Below are 25468 nucleotides of genomic sequence, written 5' to 3'. Positions count from 1 at the left end.
ATGCTGGCCAAGATCTTGTCAAGGCTAGGGCCATCTTAGATTGAGTCTGTGTTGTTTCTTTTTTTTCGTTGCATCTGTTTTTTGTGCATCTGATCTTACTTATCTTCATGTACTTCTGTACCTGCTGTTTGAACTTCAATGAAATCATCTTCTTCCTCCGTGTGTTTCTTTTTTGTCTCTGAATCTTTTCTGTTTTTTTGATGATATGACAAAAAGGGGGAGAAATATGTGATAAATGATTTGATTTAATCAGTTGCTTTTACTAACAAGAACTGCAAGTTCTATATGGTTTAAGTGTTTTGCAGGTATAAAGAAGTGAAGAGAATCTTCAAAGCAAACACAAGAAGCAAAACCATAAGAAGTGTTATTCTGTAAAAAGAATAAGCTCATGGAAACTGAAGCAAGCTGAGTGCTGTCAAGCTTCAGAAATCAGAAGCAAGAAAGAAGAATGAATCAGAAGAACTGATAATAGAATTTGATCCATATTTGTCTATTTGCTCTGACAAAATTCTATTTGCTCTGATACATTATTTTAGCCTATATGGCTCTGATACATATCATGTGTTCTAATATACATTTTATGTTCTGACTCGTTCATGCTGACTTTTGTCGTTTAGTTTTTGTTCTGTAACATTTCAGGATGTAGAGATGCTCTGATGATGCTCTGGTACATTCAACAATGTTCTGATACAAATCTAGCATGAAGTGATGTTGGTAGAAATTCAAAGCTCTGAAGCTATCCGAGGGAAGCAGAAATCAGAAGCTGTGAATGTTCTAAAGATCCAGAAAACTCAAGTTCTGAAGCTGTCCTAAATGGAAGCAGAAATCAGAAGCTGTGAATGTTCTGAAGATCAAAGAAATTCAAGTTCTGAAGCTGTCCTAAATGGAAGCAGAAATCAGAAGCTGTGAATGTTCTGAAGATCAAAGAAATTCAAGTTCTGAAGCTGTCCTAGATGGAAGCAGGAATCAGAAGCTGTGAGTGTTCTAGGGATTTAAAGAAATTCTAGTTCTGAAGCTGTCCAATGGAAGCAGAAGTCAGAAGCTATGAATTCTCTGAAGACAGAAGCCTATGTGATCGTCTCTACCGAAATAATCAGGGAAGTCTTTTATTAAAGTTCTTTGAGTATTTATTTCAGGGGGAGATTATTTATCTCAGGGGGAGATTGTTAATCTCAGGGGGAGACATATTCATATGCTTATGCTATAGCTGTGTAATTTGTCTTTTGCCGTCTGCTCTTTCTGATCGCAAATTCATATCATTTATATATGTTTTTGTCATCATCAAAAAGCGGGAGATTGTTAGAACAAGATTTGTTCTGATCAATTATCTTAGTTTTGATGATAACAATAATATGAATTTTGCTTAAGATAATATGGTACTCTAATCCAATGCAATTTCCTTTTCAGGAAATATATAAAGAGTATGCATAATTCAGCGCTCAGAAGCTTTGTCTCAAGGGTTCAGCATGCAACATCAGAACATGGTCTGGCAAGACATCAGAAGATGGTCGAAGCAGAATCAGAACATGGGTCTATGGAAGCATCAGAAGAACATGAGATCAGAAGCACTGAAGTTCTGATGGTATCACGCTCAGAAGCACTTCAAGGTCAGAAGATCAGAAGATGCTTTGCACCAAGCTGTTTGACTCTGATGATATTCAAACGTTGTATTCACAAACATCAGATCAGAAGGAAGTACAAGTGGCAAGCTACGCTGACTGACAAAAGGAACGTTAAAAGCTATTAAAGGCAACGTCAGTAGACACAGCGTGAACAAGGCTCGAGGTAGTTGACAAAAGCGTATAACATTAAATGCGATGCTGTACGGAACACGCAAAGCATTAAATGCACTCAACGGTCATCTTCTCCAACGCCTATAAATATGAAGTTCTGATGAGAAGCAAGGTTAACGATCCTGAACAAAACAACTCATATTAACTTGCTGAAACTCTGTTCTATTCAAAGCTCAGAATCTTCATCTTCATCAAAGCTCACTACATTGCTGTTGTAATATATTAGTGAGATTAAGCTTAAACGTTAAGAGAAATATCACAGTTTGTGATTATAGCTTTTAAGAAGCAATTGTAATACTCTTAGAATTGATTACATTAAGTTGTAAGGAACTAGAGTGATCGTGTGGATCAGAATACTCTAGGAAGTCTTAGAGGTTATCTAAGCAGGTTGTAACTAGAGTGATCGTGTGGATCAGAATACTCTAGAAAGTCTTAGAGGGTATCTAAGCAGTTGTTCCTGGAGTGATCAGTGTGTGATCAGAAGACTCTGGAAGACTTAGTTGCTGACTAAGTGGAGAACCATTGTAATCCGTGCGATTAGTGGATTAAATCCTCAGTTGAGGTAAATCATCTCTGCGGGGGTGGACTGGAGTAGTTTAGTTAACAACGAACCAGGATAAAAATAACTGTGCAATTTATTTTTATCTGTCAAGTTTTTAAAGCTACACTTATTCAAACCCCCCCTTTCTAAGTGTTTTTCTATCCTTCATGGAGGAGGCACCAGAGATCAAGAAAAGCAGAAAGGGAGATAGCTTCAACTGATGTTGGAGAATCCAGCAACACTAAGGCTCTCCCAAGCATAACAAACTCAACAAAACCTCCTGTGGGAAGGAAGTTATTTCCATTTGAAGACAAGAAAGAAAATCAAAAGGTCCAGAAGGAACAAATAAAAGAAGAGGATATGCTCACAGACGACTTCGATTCCGACGGAGTCTCATCTTTGAACATGAATTGTAATGTGGTGTCCGTTTTACCATATGAATATAACCAGGAGACTGAAATTGAAGATGACGACGAGGCTGACGCAACAGAGATGGCGAAGCACAAGCCTGTGAGTTATTATGTGCTTAGCAATGGCGCTATCGAAGAGCAGAATGCCCAATTCGAGCGACCACATCAATGGATGCAGAGTCATCTCAAACCCCTCTGTTGTACCCCAATTTTTGATCTAGTCTTTTTTAACTATTTCACAATCCATTTGCATCATTTATATTGATTGTACCCGGGTTAATAAGTTGACTGTTTACAAAGTCCATTGGCCCATTCGAATTGTTAATCTCATCACATCTAAGTTATAATCGACTTTTGCACCTTACATATTTGATTTCCTTACAACATGTGTTAATTGGATTAATAGTTATTTTTATTATTATTGAAATTAATATTTCTTTTAATAATTAAATTTACTATTAATCTATTAAGCATTTGTAAATAATATTGAAATTCTTTTTATTTTTTAATTAAAATTACATTCAAAATAGATTTATTTTTATTTACATTATTCTTTTTTTATGTCTTCATAATATTTGTTATATGGTAGTTTTTTTATTGGCTTAAATGCACTTTAAGTCTCCCTATTTTAGTTTTTCTAAACTTTTGGTCCCCCTATTTAAAATCTCAGCTTTTTAGTCCCCCTATTAAACTTTGACCGGGTTTTTTTTGGTCCCTCCTCATTTTTGAGTATGTGGCAATTGAGAAAGCTTATCTGGCGGAAAATAATTGCTGCCACGTCATTTGTTTGAAATTAAAAACTTAAAAAAACACTTATATTAATTCTGAAATAATTTATTTAATTTTGAATTATATCAAAATCATTTATCTAATAATAATATATTAACTTAATCAATTAAAAATGAAAAACATATAAGTAAAATAATTGTTCCCAAATCAGTTTCAGAATTTCAGTTCGCGTTCTTCATTCTCACCCTTCGTTCCCAAATGAATTTCAGAATTTCATTCTCACCCTTTGTTCTTAATCTCTCTCTATCGTGTGCGTTCATAATCTCTTTCCATTGATACGTGAAGGATTTACATATTTGAAGCTTGGTCCGAATCTACCATTGGATTGACGTGAAGAAATCCACCATTGGTCCAAAGATGAATAACCCTCCTCAGCTATGGAAAAACAAAGAAGTGAAATTTTGTTTGAGGTATGTGAAATTTTGTTTGTATGGGTTTAGGGTTTATGCTAATTTCTGAACTGAACATGTATTGTAATTTGTTTTTCAGACCATCTCAGACTCAAACCATTAGATTAAGAATTCATCATAGGGGACAATTAGTTGACAAACCTGCTAAATGGTACGTTAATGGACAAGTCTCTGAAATGAATTGGGAGTGGGATGTGGATTATATTTCATATATGCAGTTGGAAGGTTTGATAAGAAATGAGGGGTATATGAATATCAAGTGTATGTGGTACTGGAACCCCAAGTTTAGCTTTTCTCGTGGCCTTAGACCGCTTAATTGTGACGCTGATGTGGTAAAATTTGTTGCGGATGTCTCTGGATATGAATTGGTTGATGTGTATGTAGAGCATTCCATTGGTATTCTTGATGTGATTGATGAGGAAGTAGAAGTTGAAATTAATGATGATTGTGCTCCAAACTCAGATGATGAGGAAGTGGAAGTTAATGATGATTGTGCTCCCATCACGGATGATGATGTTCAAGTTGAAAATGAAAATGTCGAGGATGAAGTACTAGTAGGGAGTGAAGACGTAAATGATGATGATGTTGACTATATCGGAAGTGAAGGTGACTTGGACAGTTTTAGTGACACTGAGTATGAGTGTAGTGATGAGATTGTTGACTTGGATTGGACAACAGTCATACCTTTGGAGAACTTAGGTGCTAAGGTGAACAATTCTGATGTTGATGATGACTCCGATGTGCTGCTTACACCTCCTGATAGTGATGATGATGAGGAACATGAGAAGTTTCCGGCTTATAAAAGTGGAGAGATATTCAAGTTTCAACTAGGTATGATGTTTAACAACAAAGAGATGGTTAGGGATGCTTTGAAGGAGTATGCAATGAAGATGAAGAAAAATGTTGCTCTACAGAAAAATGATGGAAAGAGGATGGTAGTAAAATGTATCGATGGTTGCAAGTTCTACATGAGAATTACTAAACGGGTAGGGAACCAATTCTGGCAAGTTGCAAGTCTAATTGATGAACACACATGCCATAGAACTCCATATAATAGGCAGGCAAAGACAACATGGCTTGCCAAGAAATTTGCACATATTCTAAGACATAGCCCTAACATGAAACCAGTGGGATTGATTGCTGAAGCTGTTGAGAGATGGGGAGTGAAGTTGTCTCATGATCAGGCATATAGGGCCAAAAGAAGGGCTATGGATTTAATCCAAGGTGCTGGAATGGACCAATTCACCCATTTAAGGCGTTATGCACTAGAGCTACTAAATTCAAACCCTAATAGTAATGTTGTGGTGCAATGTGCTAATTCTAATGAAGGCCCTGTGTTTGAGAGGATTTATGTGTGCTTAGATGCGTGTAAGTCTGGATTTGCAAAATATTGTAGGCCACTTATCGGTTTGGATGCTTGTTTTCTGAAAGGCGACTTTGGTGGACAACTGATGGCAGCTGTGGGGAGGGATGGAAATAACAAGATATATCCTATTGCTTATGTTGTTGTGGAGGCTGAGACAAAAGACTCTTGGGAGTGGTTCATCAACATTCTAATGGAAGACCTAGAAAGCATAAACCATAGGGCCTATGCTTTCATCTCAGACCAACAAAAGGTAACCTCTAAATGTAACATTCTTTTGATATCAATGTATAAGTTTTACTTAATATTCTTTTAATATTGTTTTGCTAGCAATGTATATCGATGTCAGGGCCTTGTACCAGCAGTTCAGAGTGTGAGTTCTCATGTGGAACAACGCCTTTGTGTGAAGCATCTATATGGAAACTGGAAGAAGAAATATCCTGGGTTGGAATTGAAAGAGGTTATGTGGAGTGCAGCAAGGGCTACAACCGTTGCAACATGGGAGAGGGCAATGCTAAGGATGAAAAGGTTGAATGAAGCTGCTTGGAAGGAAATGAAAGATATCCCGGCACAATATTGGAGCAGGTCACACTTCAGGACTTATTCTAAATGTGACCTATAGGTAAATAACATGTGTGAGGCTTTTAATAGGGAAATTCTAGAATATAGAGATAAACCAATCATCACTATGTTAGAAGGGATTAAGCATTATTTAACTAAGAGGATTGCTAGTCAAAAAGATGCATTAAGTAAGTATAATGGTGATATTTGCCCGAGAATACAGTTGGTGATTGAAAATAACAAGAATGTTGCAGAGAATTGGACACCTACATGGCATGGTGATGATGATTTGGCCATATATGGTGTGACAAATGGAAACGAAACATATATCGTCAATCTAAAACAACAGACATGTGCATGTAGGAAATGGGATTTAACTAGAATCCCATGTTGTCATGCCATAACTTGCATATGGCAAAGCAATAAAAATCCAGAAGAATATGTCTCTGAATATTACAGGTTTGTTCCAACATATATCCATTCTATGCTTAACATGTGTATTGTTAGTTGTCATTCTATGCATAACATATGTATTGTTTCATGTCATTCTCTGTGTACAGGAAGACTACTTTCAAGGAGACATACTCACATATAATCTTACCTACCAATGGGCCACAAATGTGGCCTCTTGATGACCAAGTATCAATCAACCCACCAATTATGAGAAGGGCAATTGGACGACCCAAAAAGATGCGAAACAAGGTCAATGATGAGCCTAGAAACCCACATGTTCTTCCTAGAAAGCTGCCAACTATTACTTGCCATAAGTGTGGAGCAATGGGTCACAATAAAAGAAGTTGTAAGGGAAAGAGGGCTTCTGACCGGGCCATCCCAAAAGGTGGAAATAACAAGAAGGCAAAGAGTGGAAAGCTAAAAAAGAAGAGTACAGATACAAATGCATTGAAAGTTGACAGCTCGTCTCAAGCACCTCAGCCAACACAACAATCTCAACAATAGTATGGCAGCTGTAATGCCAAGTTATTTTGATGTCATTCTGATGACAATTGTATGTAATCCCTAGTTTCAATTATGACAATACTTCTATTTTGATAATGCCCAAGTTATTTTGATGTTTGGAAAATGTAATTCCAACTTCTATTTTGATGTTTAAAATGAAAACAGAATTTTGATATTGTCAAATGTATGTTTTGCAAGTTCTGTAACATTGAAAGTTATTGATATTGGCAAATGTATGTTCTGCAAGTTATTTTGTTGTTTGGCAAATGTTTGATAATGATAACAGAATTATTATACAACCAAAAGCCAATCATCAATTGAAAGAGCCAAAGCCCCTGCACCTTCTGCTGTGGATGCTGTCCTTGAACAGATCAAGAAATCAAAGCTCAGTATACTTGATAAGACCAAAAAAGAATGGGGAGAATTTAAGGAAGAAAAGAGTTCAAACCAGTATTTGGACAAGGTTTCCTTTGGTGAATTATTTATGAGTTTGTCAAATGATGTGGTACATGATGTGGATGAGGAAAACACGGGACTATAATACACAACTGTAAATTTTAGGCTGACATTAGCACATTAAATTCCTTGAAGAGTGTTTCAAAGTACATGTTTTTAAGTCACTGAAGTTAACTAGTTTTTAAGTTTTCAAAGTACATGACATTAGCATATTAGCACATTAAATTTTCATGCAAAATGACATTAGCACATTAGCACATTAAAGTGCATGTTATTCATTGAAGTTAACTAGTTTTAAAGTGGTGAACCGGGTACTTTTAACTCAGTAAAGTGATGGCAGCCACCCCACCCTATGCATATCATAATATACAACCAAAAGCCAATCATAATAGTTGACACAAATTTGGAACAACATTTTTTCATTCACAATCCTTGTTTTACAGTAGGGTTATTTCAAAAACCTAAGCAACTAAACAACAACACCACAACAAAGTTGTTTCAAAATCCTATTAAACTAAACAACAACACCATAACAACACAATGCAATAATCCCATTAACACCATAACACCAATACACTTTCAGCTTCATTCCTACTTCATTACACTTGTTGCAACTAGTCCCATTAACAACACAATGCTCATCCCAATTGTAAACTTCAGCTGCATTTTCACAAACTTCATCTTCATTGTCAATTGTTCCTCTTTCAACTTGCATTCATTAACTTTATTCTTCTCTATAATTAAGCTTTAATTCAGTGAAGAAATCAACTCTTTTGCTCTTGGAGTCAACTCTTCATCGTACCAAACAAAATGATTGCACATTTTGTGTCCCTGGATCTACAAAAAATGCAGAAAAAATATGACTTTTCAATCAAACGGAAATAAATTCGAATGAGATGAATTACAAGGCTTACAAAGCTTTGATACCTTGTACATTCCACACCCATAGAAACGGTGTCCTGGATTAGCATCGGTCCATGCCGTCATCAGTGGTGCATCCAACCCACATCTACATTCGTCACGGATGAACAACGATTTGCTGCGATTGCTTCCTTGAGAAAACCAGGACATGATTGTTTGAGAAAAATGGTTGGATTTCAAACGCTAATGGTGGAATTTAAGAACGGCGAAATTTTGAAGGTGAAGAGCGTAGCTGAAGAACACGGAACAATTAGGGATATGCTCTTCTGAGAAATTAGGGGAAATGGTTGTTTTTTGAATTTTCATATAAATTTTAATCCATATTACTATTTAAGTTATTAAATAAATTATTTCAGAATTAATATAAGTGTTTTTTTAAGTTTTTAATTTCAAACAAATGACGTGGCAGCAATTATTTTCCGCCAGATCAGCTTTCTCAATTGCCACATACTCAAAAATGAGGAGGGACCAAAAAAAACCGGTCAAAGTTTAATAGGGGGACTAAAAAGATGAGATTTTAAATAGGGGGACCAAAAGTTTAGAAAAACTAAAATAGGGGGACTTAAAGTGCATTTAAGCCTTTTTTATTTATATGGTTATATATCAAAGAAGTTTGCAAATAAAAAGGGCTTTTGATACTATGGGCCCAAATTCTTTATATGTCCATTTACATTTAAAAAAAGAAAAAACAAAATAACCAAAAAGGTCTTCACTTTCTTCATGCGCATGCCCCCTGCTCCATACAGAGCACCCTGCTCCAATACAAACAAAAACAGTCCAAAAAATGCTGTCATGCCATGCCAAAACATGCTGCACCTTGCTGTCCCTGCATCCTTTGCTGCTACCATTGCTGCATAACCAGTCTGAAAATTGCACCAAAACAGCCATAAGACAAACTGCATCCAAAAAGCAATAACACAGTTAAACATAAATATTCAAAACTCTCCCAATTTCCCCCCCAATTGACATCTCAAATTATCATCCAAACCCTAACCACCTCCCTATTTAAACCTCTCATCTTTCATTCACCAGGGGATCAGCCACGAAGTCTCACAAAAAAAAAACATAATACATATTTACTTTATGCAACTCATTCACTACCCCAAACCTTCATCACCAAAACCACAGAAGCACACACAATAACCATTAAATCTGATCCATCGCACAACAACACCGAAATACACCTAACCTTAACACCCACAACAACAAACCATATACTACATCAACATTCAATTTAAAACCATTGAACCACCCCACCACACCACTCAAACCTTCTCACAACCCCTACAAATAACCTTCGTTCAAATCTCACACTCAATACAGAGAACCTTCCACAAACCGCATTCACTACAGCACCAACAACAACAACTCAAACAACACTACCTCAATACCCTGCACACAATACTTACTCCATATACACTCAACTCATCACCGAAACTCACTTTCCTTTCATACAACCATACAAACTTTCTGCTCAAAAAACCTCACACATCAAAACCGAACAAGTCACAAACACACTCAGAGCAACAGCAGATCAAGCTCACAACGAATCGCAACAGAAGAAGATGAAAGCAAGGAATGATGCATTCAGAAACTTACTCGGAAAACGCTACTGAAGCTCAAGCTCAATAGATCTCCATTGTTTCTTGACTCATTCTTGTTAGGTTACCCTTTATCTCTCTTCAATCTTCTGTTAAATTCTTGTTTTCTTTGTTGTAATCACCATGTGAATGTAACTGATACCTTGAATAATGAAAACATGGGGTTAGGGTTTCGTGGGGATGAGATTTTGACGTGTCTGTTTTTCTGTGTTTGGATGTTGGCGTTTTTGTGATTGATTTCGAACTCAGAGGCGTTTTTTCCTCTTTCTCCATTGTCGTACGGATGAGAGGACCGAATAGAACATTGGGAGATTAAGGAGAAGCTTATCTTGTTAGCTGTTTTTTAGGGTTTTCTTTCATTGGGCCAAATCGAACCCGGTTTGGTCCCCCTTCAAACTCGGCCCATTGTCATCTTTACTAACCATCACTTTCTTTTAGTTAAACACCCCTGCGCCTAGCTTCAGATTAATGGGGTCACCATGCCAAGCCCAATGTTTGTGTTTATTTTTGTTTAAATCTCCTTTACAATATGGGCCTTACTCTTTATCCGGATAACTCACTCCCCATGGCCCATTATCTTTTTTCTTAATATTTACTATTTGTTTTTCTTAAATAAATACTTGATGATTTATTTTTATTCTTAAAAATACAAAGTTAGTCTTTTGTTTTCTTCATAAAAAATATTTTGTATAATAATCAATTAATTTGTTTAGATTTTTAATTAGGTTTTTACTTCTTTCTTTAAATGGTTTTTTTTCTCTCATAATCATAAAACTTTAAAATTCTTTTTTAATCGAATCGAGTTTTGAGTTTTTATGGATGAAGAAGGGTTTGTATGTACTTATACAAATTGTTCTTAAACATTTAGGCGATGACCGTTAAGCCTTTGTTTGGATGTTTAGACTCCATTAAAGGCTCCATTAAACTCGATTTAATTCACCCTTTTTATAAAACGCTTTCTTTTAATCAAATCATTTTAGTCTATAATGGATAATGAAGAGGGGTTTGTACGTACTTGTACAAGTTGTTCTTTAAGCAATTAGGCGATGGCCGTTAAGCCATTGTTTAAGCGCGTAGACTCCGTTAAAGACTTCACAAAACTCGATTTTGCAAATGCTCTTTCAAGTATTTTAAGCGATGGCTGTTAAGCTTTTGTTTAAATACTTGAATTCCATTAAAAATCTTTCAAACTCAATTCACCTCGCCTTTTACAAAACAATTTCAATTCACTAAATCACATCTTTCTCTCGCCCTAGTGTGAATCCTTTTCATCACCTAAAAGGGGGTTGTACGTACATGTGCAATTTTCTCTTTCGAGCATTTAGGCGATGGCCATTAAGCCTTTGTTTAAATGTTTGATTTCTCTTAACAAACAACTTCAATTTCATTAACACCTTTCGTCACCTTGACCTTTTCATTTTAAAACCTTTTTTTTTATAAAACGAGACACTTAGTCAAATTCAAATGCAATTATACTTCCACATGTGAAGATCGATTTTTCTCCACTCGAATGCGATGATGGCCAAAATCTCGTCTTACTCTTGATTTAGTTATCCATTCTTGTAGTGATGCAAACAATCTCTTATCCATGTGCGCATAGTATTGCTTGAATGCGATCGAGTACCTCTCGCTAAAATCAACCAACAAACTCGTAGTTTTATCCCGAACTACGATTGCTTTGACTTTCCCATTGCACAAGGGAATACGTAGGCACAAGATACAAACGTCTTGGCGAGCACAATAATAAAAACCCTTTTTTGTTCCTCTCTTTTTTCCAACCTAATAAATAACGCAAGCAGATATAAGCTAACAATTAGTCACAAGAATAACTAAATGGGTCCCATCGAGTACGATGGAGGTGAGGGGTGCTAATACCTTCCCCTTGCTTAACCGACACCCGGACCTAAATTTGGTTGCGTTGACCATCTTATCCATTTCTTTTTTATTCATGGGTTTTATCGATATTTTCCCTTTCCTTTTGGAATAAATAAAATTTGGTGGCGACTCTGTTGTGTTTGGAATGCGTGAAAACGCGTTGAGTACCATTTTTTACCGCTACACCCTCTACATAAGGGTTAAAGTCAAACAGGTTGGAGTAAATAAAGTATTGGTAGATGGAGGGGCTGCAGTGAACCTCATGCCTCAGTTTATGCTGAAAAAGTTGGGCATGTTTGATACAAATGTAAAGCCCCACAATATGGTCTTGTCGAACTATGAGGGAAAGATAGGACAGACTCTAGGGGTCATTCAAGTAGATTTAACTGTTGATTCCATCACTAGACCAACCATGTTCATGGTGATATCGGCGAAGGCCAACTACAACTTGCTTCTTGGAAGACAATGGATCCACGAAATTGGAGCAGTGCCTTCAACCATGCACCAGAGGGTGTCCATTTGGAGAGAAGATGGCGTGGTGGAGAATATAGAAGAAGATCAAAGTTGCTTCATGAGAAAAGTGAATCAAGTGGACAAAACGAACTTCGACAGAAATCTGGCAAATATAGGTCCATGTCACCCAGCTGGGGATGCTTACTCCCCAAACAAAAATGCTTAATATTTCTTAACTCTCCATCCCAATGGTTTTCAATGGGGTCGTGAGATCATGGGAGACCCAGAAGACGGAGAATCATCAGGAATACGGCCTTCGGGCTAGGACGGAGACCCTGATTATGTCTGAGTCCTTGTTCTTCGAAAAGATTTCGGCCTATATGGCCGAGAACAAACGAGAACCGGCTCTCGAAGCCGAGATGATTAAAATGGCGGTCGAAGCCAAAAATATTATGTTAAATAATGCAGGGCAGGGGGAAAACTTCATACCAAAATCCCCTGACGAACAGGTACTTGAAGATATGTTAAATCAGAGGCTAGATGCTATCTACGACAAAGAGCCTTTGGGATTCGAGAAAGATCCAACATCATCAAGTGAAAATATGTTAGCGCAGGACCCACTCGAAGAGGTCGATCTTGGAGATGGACCCACAAAGAGAGTTACGTACATCAGCACCAAACTGGATCCCAAGTTGAAGAGCAAGATAGTCGAACTACTAAAGAAGAACAAAGACTACTTCACTTGGGACTATGACGAAATGCATGGTTTGAAGAGTGATCTGGTCAAACTAAAGCTGCCTATCAAGGAAGGAAAGAAGCCCATCAAGCAGACTCCCAGGAGGTTCGCTCCAGAAATCCTTTCGAAAATTAAAAAGGAGGTCGAAAGACTCCTTCGCTGCAACTTCATCCGGACCATAAGGTATGTCGAATGGATTGCAAATATAGTTCTAGTAATTAAGAAAAATGGCTCCTCAAGAGTATGTATAGATTTTCGTGATCTGAATGCACCAACTCCCAAGGATGAGTACCAATGCCTATGGCAAAAATGTTGGTTGACTCAGCTGCGGGCTATGAGTATCTCAGCATGCTCGACGGATATTCTGGCTAAAAACATATTTTCATTAAAGAAGAGGATGTTTCCAAAACAACCTTTCGATGTCCAGGGGCAATAGGCACTTACGAGTGGATTTTTATGCCCTTTGGTTTAAAAAATACTAGGGCAACGTACCAGCGTGCAATGAATTCTATTTTTCATGACTATATAGAAACCTTCATGCAGGTTTATATAAATGATATAGCAATAAAATCTATATCATACGAGGATCATCTAACCCAGCTCAACCAATCATTCGAAAGAATGAGAAAACATGGCTTGAAGATGAACCCTCTCAAATGTGCATTCTTTGTGCAGGCATGAGATTTTCTGGGCTTTGTGGTCCATAAAAAGGGGATATAGATCAATCACAATAAAACAAAGGCTATCATGGAGATCAAGGCGCCATCAACTAAAAAAGAATTGCAATCTTTTCTAGGGAAGATAAATTTCCTAAGAAGATTCATTTCAAATTTAAGTGGTCGAACTCAAGCCTTCTCCCCCTTCTACGCCTGAAACAAGGGAAATTTGACTGGAATGATGAACATTAACAGGCGTTCGAAAAGATAAAGCAATATCTGACAAATCCTCATGTCTTGTTTCCTCCATGTGTAAAGAAGCCAATGAGGTTGTATATATCAGCTTCCGACACTACTATAGGTAGCATGTTAGCACATGAAAATGAAGATGGCGTCGAAAGAGCCATATACTATCTTAGTAGGGTTTTAAATGATTCAGAGACCAGATACACTTCAATAGAAAAGTTGTGTCTTTGCCTGCATTTCTCTTGTACTAAACTCAAATATCATATAAAACCTTTTGATTTATATGTGTCTTCACATTTTGAGGTCATTAAATATATGTTGTCCAAACCAATAATGCACAGTCGGATCGGCAAATGGGCCTTATCCCTTACCGAGTACTCTTTGGCCTTCATGCCTTTGAAAGCAATGAAAGGACAAGTAGTCTCAGATTTCATCATAGACCATGCAGTGGTCGAAAACTATCAACTCCCAGTAGATTTGAAACCTTGGAGATTATTCTTCGCGGTTCCACCCATAAAGATGGTAGTGGAGTTGGGATTCTTTTGATTTCTCTTGATGTAATTCCAACAAAACTCAAGTACAGGATCGAAGGACCCTTATGCTCGAATAATGAGGCAAAATATGAAGCCCTTATTGCAGGACTTGAAGCCTTGTTGGAATTGGGGGCAACCAAGGTCGAAATTAAAGGAGATTCAGAATTAGTAGTTAAGCAGTTGACTAAAGAATACAAATTCATAAAAGAAAATTTGATTATGTATTTTGTCATTGCAAATAGACTACTTAAAAAATTCGAGTATGTGGACATAAAACATGTTCCAAGAATAAAAAACCAAGAGGCTAATGATTTAGTAAAAATATCTTCAGGATATAGAATTTCGAATGAGAAGATAGAAGAACTTGTCGAAGTAAGAGGGAAAGCAATGGCCACCAAATTGTCTCTGAAAGACTTAGAGAGCAATCACTTAGGATATGCTAATGAAGAGGAATTCGAAGTATTAGCCATTGACACTTTAGTAGATACGGATTGGATGAGTCCAATTATTAAGTATCTTAAAGACCCATCATTAAATACAGATAGGAAAACCAAGTACAACGTTTTGTCTTATGTTTTGATGGGAAATGAGCTATTCAAGAAAACTCCTGAAGGCATCCTATTAATGTGTTTAGGCGAAAATGAGGCATACTTAGCATTAGCTAGCATCCATAGTGGATCGTGTGAGGCACACCAAGCAGGCCATAAAATGAAATGGTTGCTTTTCAGATATGGGATGTATTGGCCCACCATGTTAAAGGATTGTATAGAGTTCGCTAAAGGTTATCAAGAATGTCAAGTACATGCAGGAATTCAACACGCTCCTGCAAGTGAGCTTCATTCAATTATCAAACCCTGGCCTTTCACAGGGTTGGCATTGGATTTGATTGGAGAAATTTGACCTACTTCATCTAAAGGTCAAAGGTACATCCTTGTAGGAATTGACTATTTCACCAAGTGGGTTGAAGCAGTACCTTTGGTGAACGTGGACCAAGAAACTGTCATCGAATTTATTCAAAGGCAAATACTATATAGGTTTGGAATCCCAGAGAGTATAACAACAGATCAGGATCAGTTTTTACTGGTCGAAAGATGCAAGAATTTTCAAAACAAATGGGATTCAAATTATTAACATCCACACCCTATTATGCTCAAGCCAATGGGTAGGTCGAAGCAGCAAACAAGGTAATAATTGGTTTGATAAAAAAACACGTAGGAACGAAGCCAAAAAATTGGCACAAGACGTTAGAAGCGACGAATACTACACCTTTCCAATTAACATTTGGACACAATGCAGTCTTACCTATCGAAATCTACTTACAATCAGTACGAATACAAAGGCAAGGAGAAATTCCATATGACTTATATTGGGAAATGATGATGAATGAATTGACAGTGCTAGATGAAGAAAGGTTACACGCATTAGAAGCGTTAAGAAGACAGAAGAAGAGGGTAGCAAGGACATATAACAAGAGGGTCAAAGGTAAAAATTTCGTTGTAAATGATTTAGTTTGGAAAGTTATATTACCTATGGATAAAAAGAACAAAACTTTAGGAAAATGGTCCCACATTGGAAAGGACCTTTTCGAGCTTTAAAAGCATTTTCAAACAATGCGTACGAGATAGAAGAATTAGCGGAAGATCGAAGGATCCTAAAAGTAAATGGGAAATATTTTAAAAAATATAAACCATTTATGCATGAAGTAAAATTGCAACGATGTAGTAATTAAAGACTAATATTATGGCTAAAATGGCGAGTACATTCGTTAAAAAATAGCAAATTCGCCAAAATGGCTTTGTCTTAAACAGAATTACAATCAAACCCAAATTACATCATCATGAAAGCACTACAAAATATTATGAGAAAACCCTACAAGATGTCTTCAACTATTTTGAAGATACAACTCACCTAAGTTCAACTTCAGGCCACATTCGGCCTTAAGGGCATCAGATAACCCTGTTGCGGTCATCTTTCTGTCTATGCCTATCCGAGTGAAGATGTATGACAAAAGTCTTCCATAGGGAATATAGAAAGTCTTTCCCTTGCGTGAACTCATGATTTATTCTTTGAGATAATTGAAGATAGTAAGGGGTATATTAATTTTCTTCTTGAGAAGGAAGAAATACAAAAACTGGAGATCTTCTAACATTATTGTTTTCTAGTTTTCTATTCTTGGGCGGAAGTTTCCCACCAGAAGTTGATGCCAAATCCTTCCTAAGAAAGCAGTGAATGAACTATTAGGGTTGGCGAATATCCTTTCCAAGACATCAGAAATGAAGATAATGCCATATTCTTCAACCAGAACCCCATTATCTTCATATTTCATCATTCTTGAAATAAGTTTCGGAGTGAGGGTGATAGAAAAACCAAAAATATTGGAACAGATGACATGATTACCTTTCCTGTCTCGTTGAATGGATGCATTCATCCAAAATTCTGCAATTACGACGTGGTAGATGGGTCCATCTAAAATGGTTAAATAATGCTCTAAGTTCTGAGTGGCAAACATGTTTGGAAGGTCAATCCCATACTCGCTGAAATCCTTAGGAGATATGTTTCTCTCTTTGAGAACAGAGGGAATGATTTCTTTATTGGAGGAAGACATGTTGATATAAAAAATATGTGAGAAAGTTTGAGGGTTTATATAGTGGTAACCCACATTGGGGTTGGTTACGCCTTGCTGCATTAGTGGGCCACGTGTTGGTTTTCTGTGAGGAAGATGTGAAGTCCGCCACATGCTTGTCTTGGAAGTTGAAACGTAATCATTCCATAACTGGCATGCTCACGTCTTGAAGAGACATTTTGGAAAAGCGAGTCATAATTAGCTGACAATTATGGACTTATGGGTCATTAAGAGGTCTGGCCGAAATCTAGTGACTACAAGAAATGTCCATTTCTGCATGTATTCGTAATATAGAGATAATCATCATCGCTAAAATGGTGAATGTATCAAAAGGTTAAAATTCGTCAAAATAGGTTTTGTCTTAATTAGATTACAAATAAGCTAGTTCAAAAGCAAAAAAAAAAACAAATTGCAAAAAAAATTAAAAAGGAATGACGACCTTAATGTGGCTGTACTTTGTCTTCGCCAAGCCTATCTTATATTGAGCAGCAGTCTGAACCCCTTTAAGGAGTGCAATCTCTGCGTCCATAGCAGCAGCCTTTTCAACATGTTCGACACTCTGCTTTGCCAGCTTATTTGCCTCAGTACTTTCCAAACCCTGGATGGCAGCCTGCTTCTTTTTTGCCTCAGAGATTTTCTTCTATAATTCTTCGATATGGGATTCCCAGAGTTTGATAGTGTAACACCCTTCTAATACCCCACATAATTATTAAACAATAATCAGAGTAAAACATGAAAAGGGCATTACAACTTCCATATAATTAAACAAATACTCATGTCATGCCATAAAAGAGAACGTTAAACCCAAAATTATTCAGACCATCATGTTAACACAGCGGAAATATATTTAACATCTGAATAATGCAACATCCAAAGTCATAGACTTAAAACACCACCATAATAAAACACCCAAATAAAAGAGTTTAACAAGTAACTCTAAACAACTTCCCCAGTGTTACACGACCAGAGCATGACACGGACCCAACCGACTCTAACGAACTACTTGACGAGCTAATCCTCACCAAGTACAAGAGCTACTCCTCAATCTGAAAAATAACAACAGTAAGGGTGAGTCTCATTCACATTTAACTAATGTTATAAGGTATAGATAACAAAATATCAAATCACATGCCATTCACCCAATTACAGTTACGATCAAATTCACAACCACACAATCAGTTCAACAAACAAACAATCAACACACATTATAACATTGGACAATCTTCCATTCATGTTATAATAACACATGTAGCCTAATGCAATGCAACTACATACATGTGGTACCAAAATCTGGGATAACCCAACTCACCGATCCACCATCGTCAAGGATACGGCAACACCCACTCACTAATTCCTCACAATGGGAATTCGCTACCACTGATCCACCATCGTCAAGGACCAGCCACACAATGATTATGAAATGCATGTATCAACCATAACATGCTCATCACCCACATAAATCAACCAAATGTCATAATCATCAACCACAATAATCAATAACTACAAAAAATCATGCTATTTCTCAACCATTGTAAAACACATATTTTATACCATCAATACATGTATAACAAACATCGGTTATAACCACAACATCATACAGGTAAAACATTCATTAGTGTACTTGTAAGCATAAACCACCACAACCAAATAAAATCGAGTATTTTAAAATAATTATGAGTCACAACTCAAAACACCATTTTATTATGTAAATTATTTGCTTAGCTTCACCATGTTCGAAACGGCACCAAAATCCGGGTTACGGTTTAAAAGTTACACATTTTTAACTTTTCAAAATGGCCTGTCACCAACAGCACGCGGCGCCAAACTTGGTTCGCGGCGCGAACTGAGCGAGTCAGAAATCCCCAACATTCTGCCAAGCACTTTGCGGCACAAACATGTGTTCGCGGCGCAAAACGAGAAGGGAAGTACGCCTTCGCGGCGCAGCCTTGTGCTCGCGGCGCGTACTGAACACAACAAAACTTCCTGGCTTTCTGCCAAGTAGTTCGCGGCGCCAACCCCTGGACGCGGCGCAAACTGGCGATTTTCAAAACTCCGAATTGCAGAGAACAGCCTACGATTTTGCCCTTCTTTCATCGAATCATTACCAAACCAATTCCATTTCAACCAGATTTCGCATACAGTAAAACAACCGCATGTTATAACACATTTATAATACATTTCAACCATCCGATTAACACCATACATGATCAATACAACATTATCAATCAATTCTCCAAAAAACCTAACATTTCTACAACCTTAGCATAACTCAATTAACCTGAACAACATGATCAATTCTATCCTACTACCTATAATCCCATAATAGAAGATAAATGGAAGAGTCCCCCCTTACCTGAAGGTTGATTCTTCGCTCTTCCTCTGTCGCACTTCTCTGCTCCTCTTCTCTTTTCACGTTCAAGCCTTTTTCCACAATTCCTTCTTCTTTTCTATTTTATGAAAATAAGCTTATCATTAGCAATGGGCTTCACAACTGGCACCCCCCCTTCTACTAAAAGCGACTCTGGCCCATTAACCTCATCATTCCATTTTTTCTCAATTAACTCCAATAATTCTAATATTTAATCTAAAAATTAATTAAATATAATAAAGAATTTTATGGGGTGTTACAACTCTCCCCCACTAGAGAAGTTTTCGTCCTCAAAAACATACCTTAGGCGAATAGTTCCGGGTAGGAATCCTTCATATGACTTTCTAGTTCCCAAGTCACATTCCCACCTGCTGGTCCTCCCCAAGCTACTCTGACCAGTGCTATCTCTTTGCCACGCAATTGTTTCAGCTTTCGATCTTCAATTCTCATAGGCAAAGCCTCAACTGTCATGTTATCCTTCACCTGTACATCATCTACCTGGATCACATGAGATGGATCCGCAATGTATTTCCTCAACTGCGATACGTGGAATATATCATGCAAATTCGCAAGCGTTGGTGGCAACGCAATACGGTAAGCCACCTCTCCAATCCTCTCTGTAATCTGATACGGACCAATGAAACGCGGAGTCAACTTCCTTGATTTCAGTGCTCTACCAACACCAGTCGTAGGAGTCACCCTCAAGAACACATGATCTCCTTCTTGAAATTCAAGTGTCCTCCCTCTCTTATCATGGTAGCTTTTCTGGCGACTCTGAGAAGCCTTCATCTTCTCTTGAATCAATTTAATCTTCTCCATGGTCTCTTGTACAATCTCTGGTCCAATCACAGTACTCTCACCAGATTCATACCAACACAAAGGCCTTCTACACCTCCTACCATACAAAGCTTCAAATGGAGCCATACCAATGCTCGAATGAAAACTATTGTTGTAGGTAAATTCAATCAACGACAAATAACTATCCCACGCACCACCTTTTTCCAACACACAAGCACGTAACAAATCTTCCAATGACCGATTTGTCCTCTCTGTCTGACCATCGGTCTGCGGATGATAAGCAGAACTCAACCTCAATTTAGTACCCAAAGCCTTCTGTAAACCTTCCCAGAATTGAGATGTAAACCTTGGATCTCTATCTGATACGATACTCCAAGGAATACCATGTAGACTAACTATCTTCTCAATATACAATTGAGCTAACCTCTCCATCGGATAATCCATTCTTATCGGTATAAAGTGAGCAGACTTCGTCAACCTGTCCACAATAACCCAGATAGCTTCACAATTCTTCACCGTCCTCGGCAAACCAGAAACAAAATCCATAGATATACTATCCCACTTCCATTCAGGAATAAATAACGGTTGCATAGCTCCATACGGCTTCTGATGCTCAATCTTCGACTTCTGGCAAGTCAAACAAGCATAAACAAATTCAGCTATCTCCTTTTTCATTCCAGGCCACCAAAACAGCTTTTTCAAGTCATGATACATCTTGGTAGCACCAGGATGAATACTCAATCCACTACGATGTCCTTCCTCAAGAATACTCCTTCTCAATTCGACAACATCAGGGACACAAACACGATTGCCAAACCTCATTATACCATTCTCGTCGATTCGGAATTCACCTCCTTTACCTTGGTTAATTAGAGTCAACTTATCCACCAGCTCTACATCAGTCTTCTGCCCCTCTCGAATTTCTTCAAGAATACCACTAGTTAGCTTCATCATACCCAATTTAACACTGTTAGGAGTGTCTTCGCATACTAAACTCGAATCTCTGAATTGTTCAATTAAGTCCAACTCTTTCACCATTAACATAGACATATGCAAGGACTTCCTACTCAAGCATCGGCAACAACGTTTGCTTTACCCAGATGGTAATTCAGTCCAAAATCATAATCCTTGAGAAATTCCAACCATCTTCGTTGTCTCATATTTAGCTCTTTTTGATCAAAGAGATATTTCAGACTCTTGTGATCACTAAATACTTCAAACCTTGAACCATACAGATAATGCCTCCACAGTTTCAACACAAACACAACTGCTGTTAACTCTAAGTCGTGAGTCGGATAATTCTTCTCATGCACTCTGAGTTGTCTTGACGCATAAGCGACTACCTGTTGATCCTGCATTAGCACACCTCCTAATACCATCAATGAAGCATCACAATACACAACAAATGATTCCGCCGGATTCGGCAAGATCAAGATCGGCGCACTAGTCAACCTCTTCTTTAACTCTTGGAATCCTTCTTCACATTTCGAATCCCAGATGAACGCTTGACCCTTCCTAGTCAACTTAGTTAGGCAACGCTAACTTTGAAAAACCTTCAATGAACTTCCTGTAGTAACCCGCAAGACCAAGGAAACTACGGATTTCGGAAACTGACTTCGGAGCTTCCCACTGAGACACAGCTTCTACTTTCGTTGGGTCAACGACAATACCATCTTTAGAAATTACATGCCCAAGAAAGCTTACTTCACTTAACCAGAATTCACACTTTGACAGTTTCGCATAAAGTTTCTTTCCCTTCAATAGTTCCAATACCACTCTAAGATGATCTGCATGCTCTTCTTCATTCTTAGAATATATTAGAATATCATCGATAAATACCACTACGAACTGATCGAGATAGGGATGAAATATTTTGTTCATATATTCCATAAAAACACCAGGTGCATTAGTAACTCCAAATGGCATCACAGTATATTCGTAATGACCATACCTCGTTCTAAATGCAGTCTTCTGAATATCGTCTGTCTTCACCCGAATCTGATGATATCCCGACCTCAAGTCAATCTTACTGAACACGCACGCCCTAACCAGTTGATCCATCAAGTCATCAATCCTCGGTAATGGATACCGATTTTTTATAGTAACTTTATTCAGCTGTCTATAATCCACACACAGCCTCATCGAGCCTTCTTTCTTCTTTACTAGTAACACCGGTGCACCCCACGGTGAAACACTAGGACGAATAAATTCCTTCTCAAGTAACTCTTCCAATTGACTCTTCAATTCAGTCAATTCAGATGCCGACATACGATAAGGTTCCATCGACACAGGACTAGTTCCAGGAATTAACTCAATAGCAAATTCCACTTCCCTCTTAGGTGGCAACTCTCTAACATCTTCTGGAAAGACATCGGGAAAGTCGCATGCTACCGGTAATTCACCACTCATCACTTTCTCCTTCACTGCCATAGATGCAATCAATATAAACACCACAGCCCCGTCCTTAACTGCTTCATCTACCTGTCTAGCAGTCATCGCCAAACTTTCCCCACTTACATCTTCAGGAAAAATAACCGTCTTCGAGAAACAATTGATATGAACCCGATTGAATTGCAACCAATTCATTCCCAAAATAACATCGAGTTGCTCCAACGGAAGGCACACTAAATCCATTCCGAACTCTCTACCAAAAATATCAATATGACAGTTCAAAGAAGCAAACGAAGTAGTCACTGAACCCGACACAAGAGTGTCAATGATCATACTCCTATTAATATCATATATTTCTAAATTCAACCTTCTAGCACAATCCATATAAATAAAAGAGTGTGTCGCGCCAGTGTCTATAATCTCAATTAAAGGAGTGCCATGAATAAAACACGTACCTTTAATTAACCGATCCTCTGGAGTAGTCTCGGAACAAGATAAGGCGAACACCTTACCACCAGCTTGATTCTTTCTCGGCTTAGGACACTTAGGACTAATATAGCCCTCTTCTCCGTAGTTGAAACAAGTTACAGTGTTTCCTTTGCACTCAATAGCAATGTGACCTGCCTTTCCACATTTATAGCGCTTCTTTTCTTCACTTTTGCACTTGTGAATGCGATGTCCAGGTTCTCCACACTTGAAGCACTTAATAGGGGCACTAGAGTCTCCCCCACTAGGCTTCTTCCAGCCTCCAGCTTTCTGGTTACCTTTACCATATGGCTTACCACGGTCAATATGCTTCTTCCCTTTCCTGTCGACTAGCTCGCGAGAGTGTGGCGACTTCAACTTAATATTGTCCTCTTCAAAGATTCGGCTGCAGTCAACCAAATCAACAAACCTGCGAATCCTCTGGTACCTGATACCCTGTTTAATCTCATCACGGAGACCATTCTCAAACTTAACACACTTCAAGAACTCGCTAGCCTCATCATTGTTGTAGTGGACATAATACTTTGCCAACTCAACAAACTTGGACGCATACTCCGGCACGGTCATTTTACCTTGCGTCAGCTCCAAAAATTCAACCTCTTTGCTGCCTCTAACATCCTCAAAAAAGTACCTCCGCAAGAATTCTCTCTTGAACACAGCCCAAGTAATTGCAACACCAGCAGCTTGCAGTTCATCCCTACTAGCCATCCACCAATCATCAGCTTCTTCAGACAGCATGTGAGTACCATATCTCACCTTCAGATTTTCATCACAATCAATCACTCGGAAGATCCTTTCAATCTCCTTCAGCCACCTTTGAGCGCCTTCGGGATCATGAGTGCCTTTGAACAACGGAGGGTTGTTCCTCTGAAAACTGTTCAGCTGCCTGTCTGCACCAATTCCAGCCCCATTGGCATTCCCTCCCAGCACACCAGCAATCATACCCAGAGCCTCAACAATCGCGTCATCGTTTCTTCCTCCTCTTCCGGCCATTGTTCTGCTAAATATGAAACAATATTTATTAGAACAAGAAGTATCGATAGTGTCAACCTTACACTAATCGCATACGAGGGATTAACCGACACTAAGACTCTGACTCAAACGACCGACTATGGTCTGATACCACTATTGTAACACCCTTCTAATACCCCACATAATTATTAAACAATAATCCGAGTAAAACATGAAAAGGGCATTACAACTTCCATATAATTAAACAAATACTCATGTCATGCCATAAAAGAGAACGTTAAACCCAAAATTATTCAGATCATCATGTTAACACAGCGGAAATATATTTAACATCTGAATAATGCAACATCCAAAGTCATAAACTTAAAATACCACCATAATAAAACACCCAAATAAAAGATTTTAACAAGTAACTCTAAACAACGTCCCCAGTGTTACACGACCAGAGCATGACACAGACCCAACCGACTCTAACAAACTCTTTGACGAGCTAATCCTCACCAAGTACAAGAGATACTCCTCAATCTGAAAAATAACAAAAGTAAGGGTGAGTCTCATTCACATTTAACTAATGTTATAAGGTATAGATAACAAAATATCAAATCACATGACATTCAACCAATTACAGTTACGATCAGATTCCCAACCACACAATCAGTTCAACAAACAAACAATCAACACACATTATAACATTGGACAATCTTCCATTCATGTTATAATAACACATGTAGCCTAATGCAATGCAACTACATGCATGTGGTACCAAAATCTGGGATAACCCAACCCACCGATCCACCATCGTCAAGTATACGGCAACACCCACTCACTAATTCCTCACAATGGGAATTAGCTACCACTGATCCACCATCGTCAAGGACCAGCCACACAATGATTATGAAATGCATGTATCAACCATAACATGCTCATCACCCACATAAATCAACCAAATGTCATAATCATCAACCACAATAATCAATAGCTACACAAAATCATGCTTTTTCTCAACCATAGTAAAACACATATTTTATACCATCAATACATGTATAACAAACATCAGTTACAACCACAACATCATACAGGTAAAACATTCATTAGTGTACCTGTAAGCATAAACCACCACAACCAAATAAAATCGAGTATTTTAAAATAATTTCGAGTCACAACTCAACACCATTTTGTTATGTAAATTATTTGCTTAGCTTCACCATGTTCGAAACGGCACCAAAATCCGGGTTACGGTTTAAAAGTTACACATTTTTAACTTTTCAAAATGGCCTGTCACCAACAGCACGCGGCGCCAACCTTGGTTCGCGGCGCGAACTGAGCGAGTCAGAAATCCCCAACATTCTGCCAAGCACTTTGCGGCGCAAACATGTGTTCGCGGCGCAAAACGAGAAGGGAAGTACTCCTTCGTGGCGCAGCCTTGTGCTCGCGGCGCGTACTGAACACAACAAAACTTCCGGGCTTTCTGCCAAGCAGTTCGCGGCGCCAACCCCTGGACGCGGCGGAACTGGCGATTTTCAAAACTC

General features: G+C 38.1%; 1 protein-coding gene across 1 annotated transcript; it reads left to right on the top strand.

Moving 5' to 3' along the window:
- The first annotated feature begins 3890 nt into the window (after nt 1-3890).
- Nucleotides 3891-6811, top strand: LOC131659338 (uncharacterized). The gene is made up of 4 exons (XM_058928545.1): nt 3891-3943; nt 4023-5559; nt 5656-6326; nt 6428-6811. Exons 1-3 carry the CDS (start codon nt 3891-3893, stop codon nt 5926-5928), a joined length of 1863 nt encoding a protein of 620 aa, XP_058784528.1. The 3' UTR covers nt 5929-6326; nt 6428-6811.
- Nucleotides 6812-25468: the final 18657 nt, after the last annotated feature.

The sequence above is a fragment of the Vicia villosa genome, linkage group LG3, assembly GCF_029867415.1.
Source record: "Vicia villosa cultivar HV-30 ecotype Madison, WI linkage group LG3, Vvil1.0, whole genome shotgun sequence".
NCBI classification, from domain to species: Eukaryota; Viridiplantae; Streptophyta; class Magnoliopsida; order Fabales; family Fabaceae; genus Vicia; species Vicia villosa.
This window is presented reverse-complemented; position numbering and strand designations above follow the sequence as displayed.

Bases quoted from the DNA above. Each gene is read 5' to 3' on its own strand.
- LOC131659338 (XM_058928545.1), top strand. From the start codon at position 3,891: ATGAATAACCCTCCTCAGCTATGGAAAAACAAAGAAGTGAAATTTTGT. The intron at 3,944-4,022 runs GTATGTGAAATT...TTTGTTTTTCAG, and splicing joins GAAGTGAAATTTTGTTTGAG to ACCATCTCAGACTCAAACCA. The intron at 5,560-5,655 runs GTAACCTCTAAA...TATCGATGTCAG, and splicing joins TCATCTCAGACCAACAAAAG to GGCCTTGTACCAGCAGTTCA.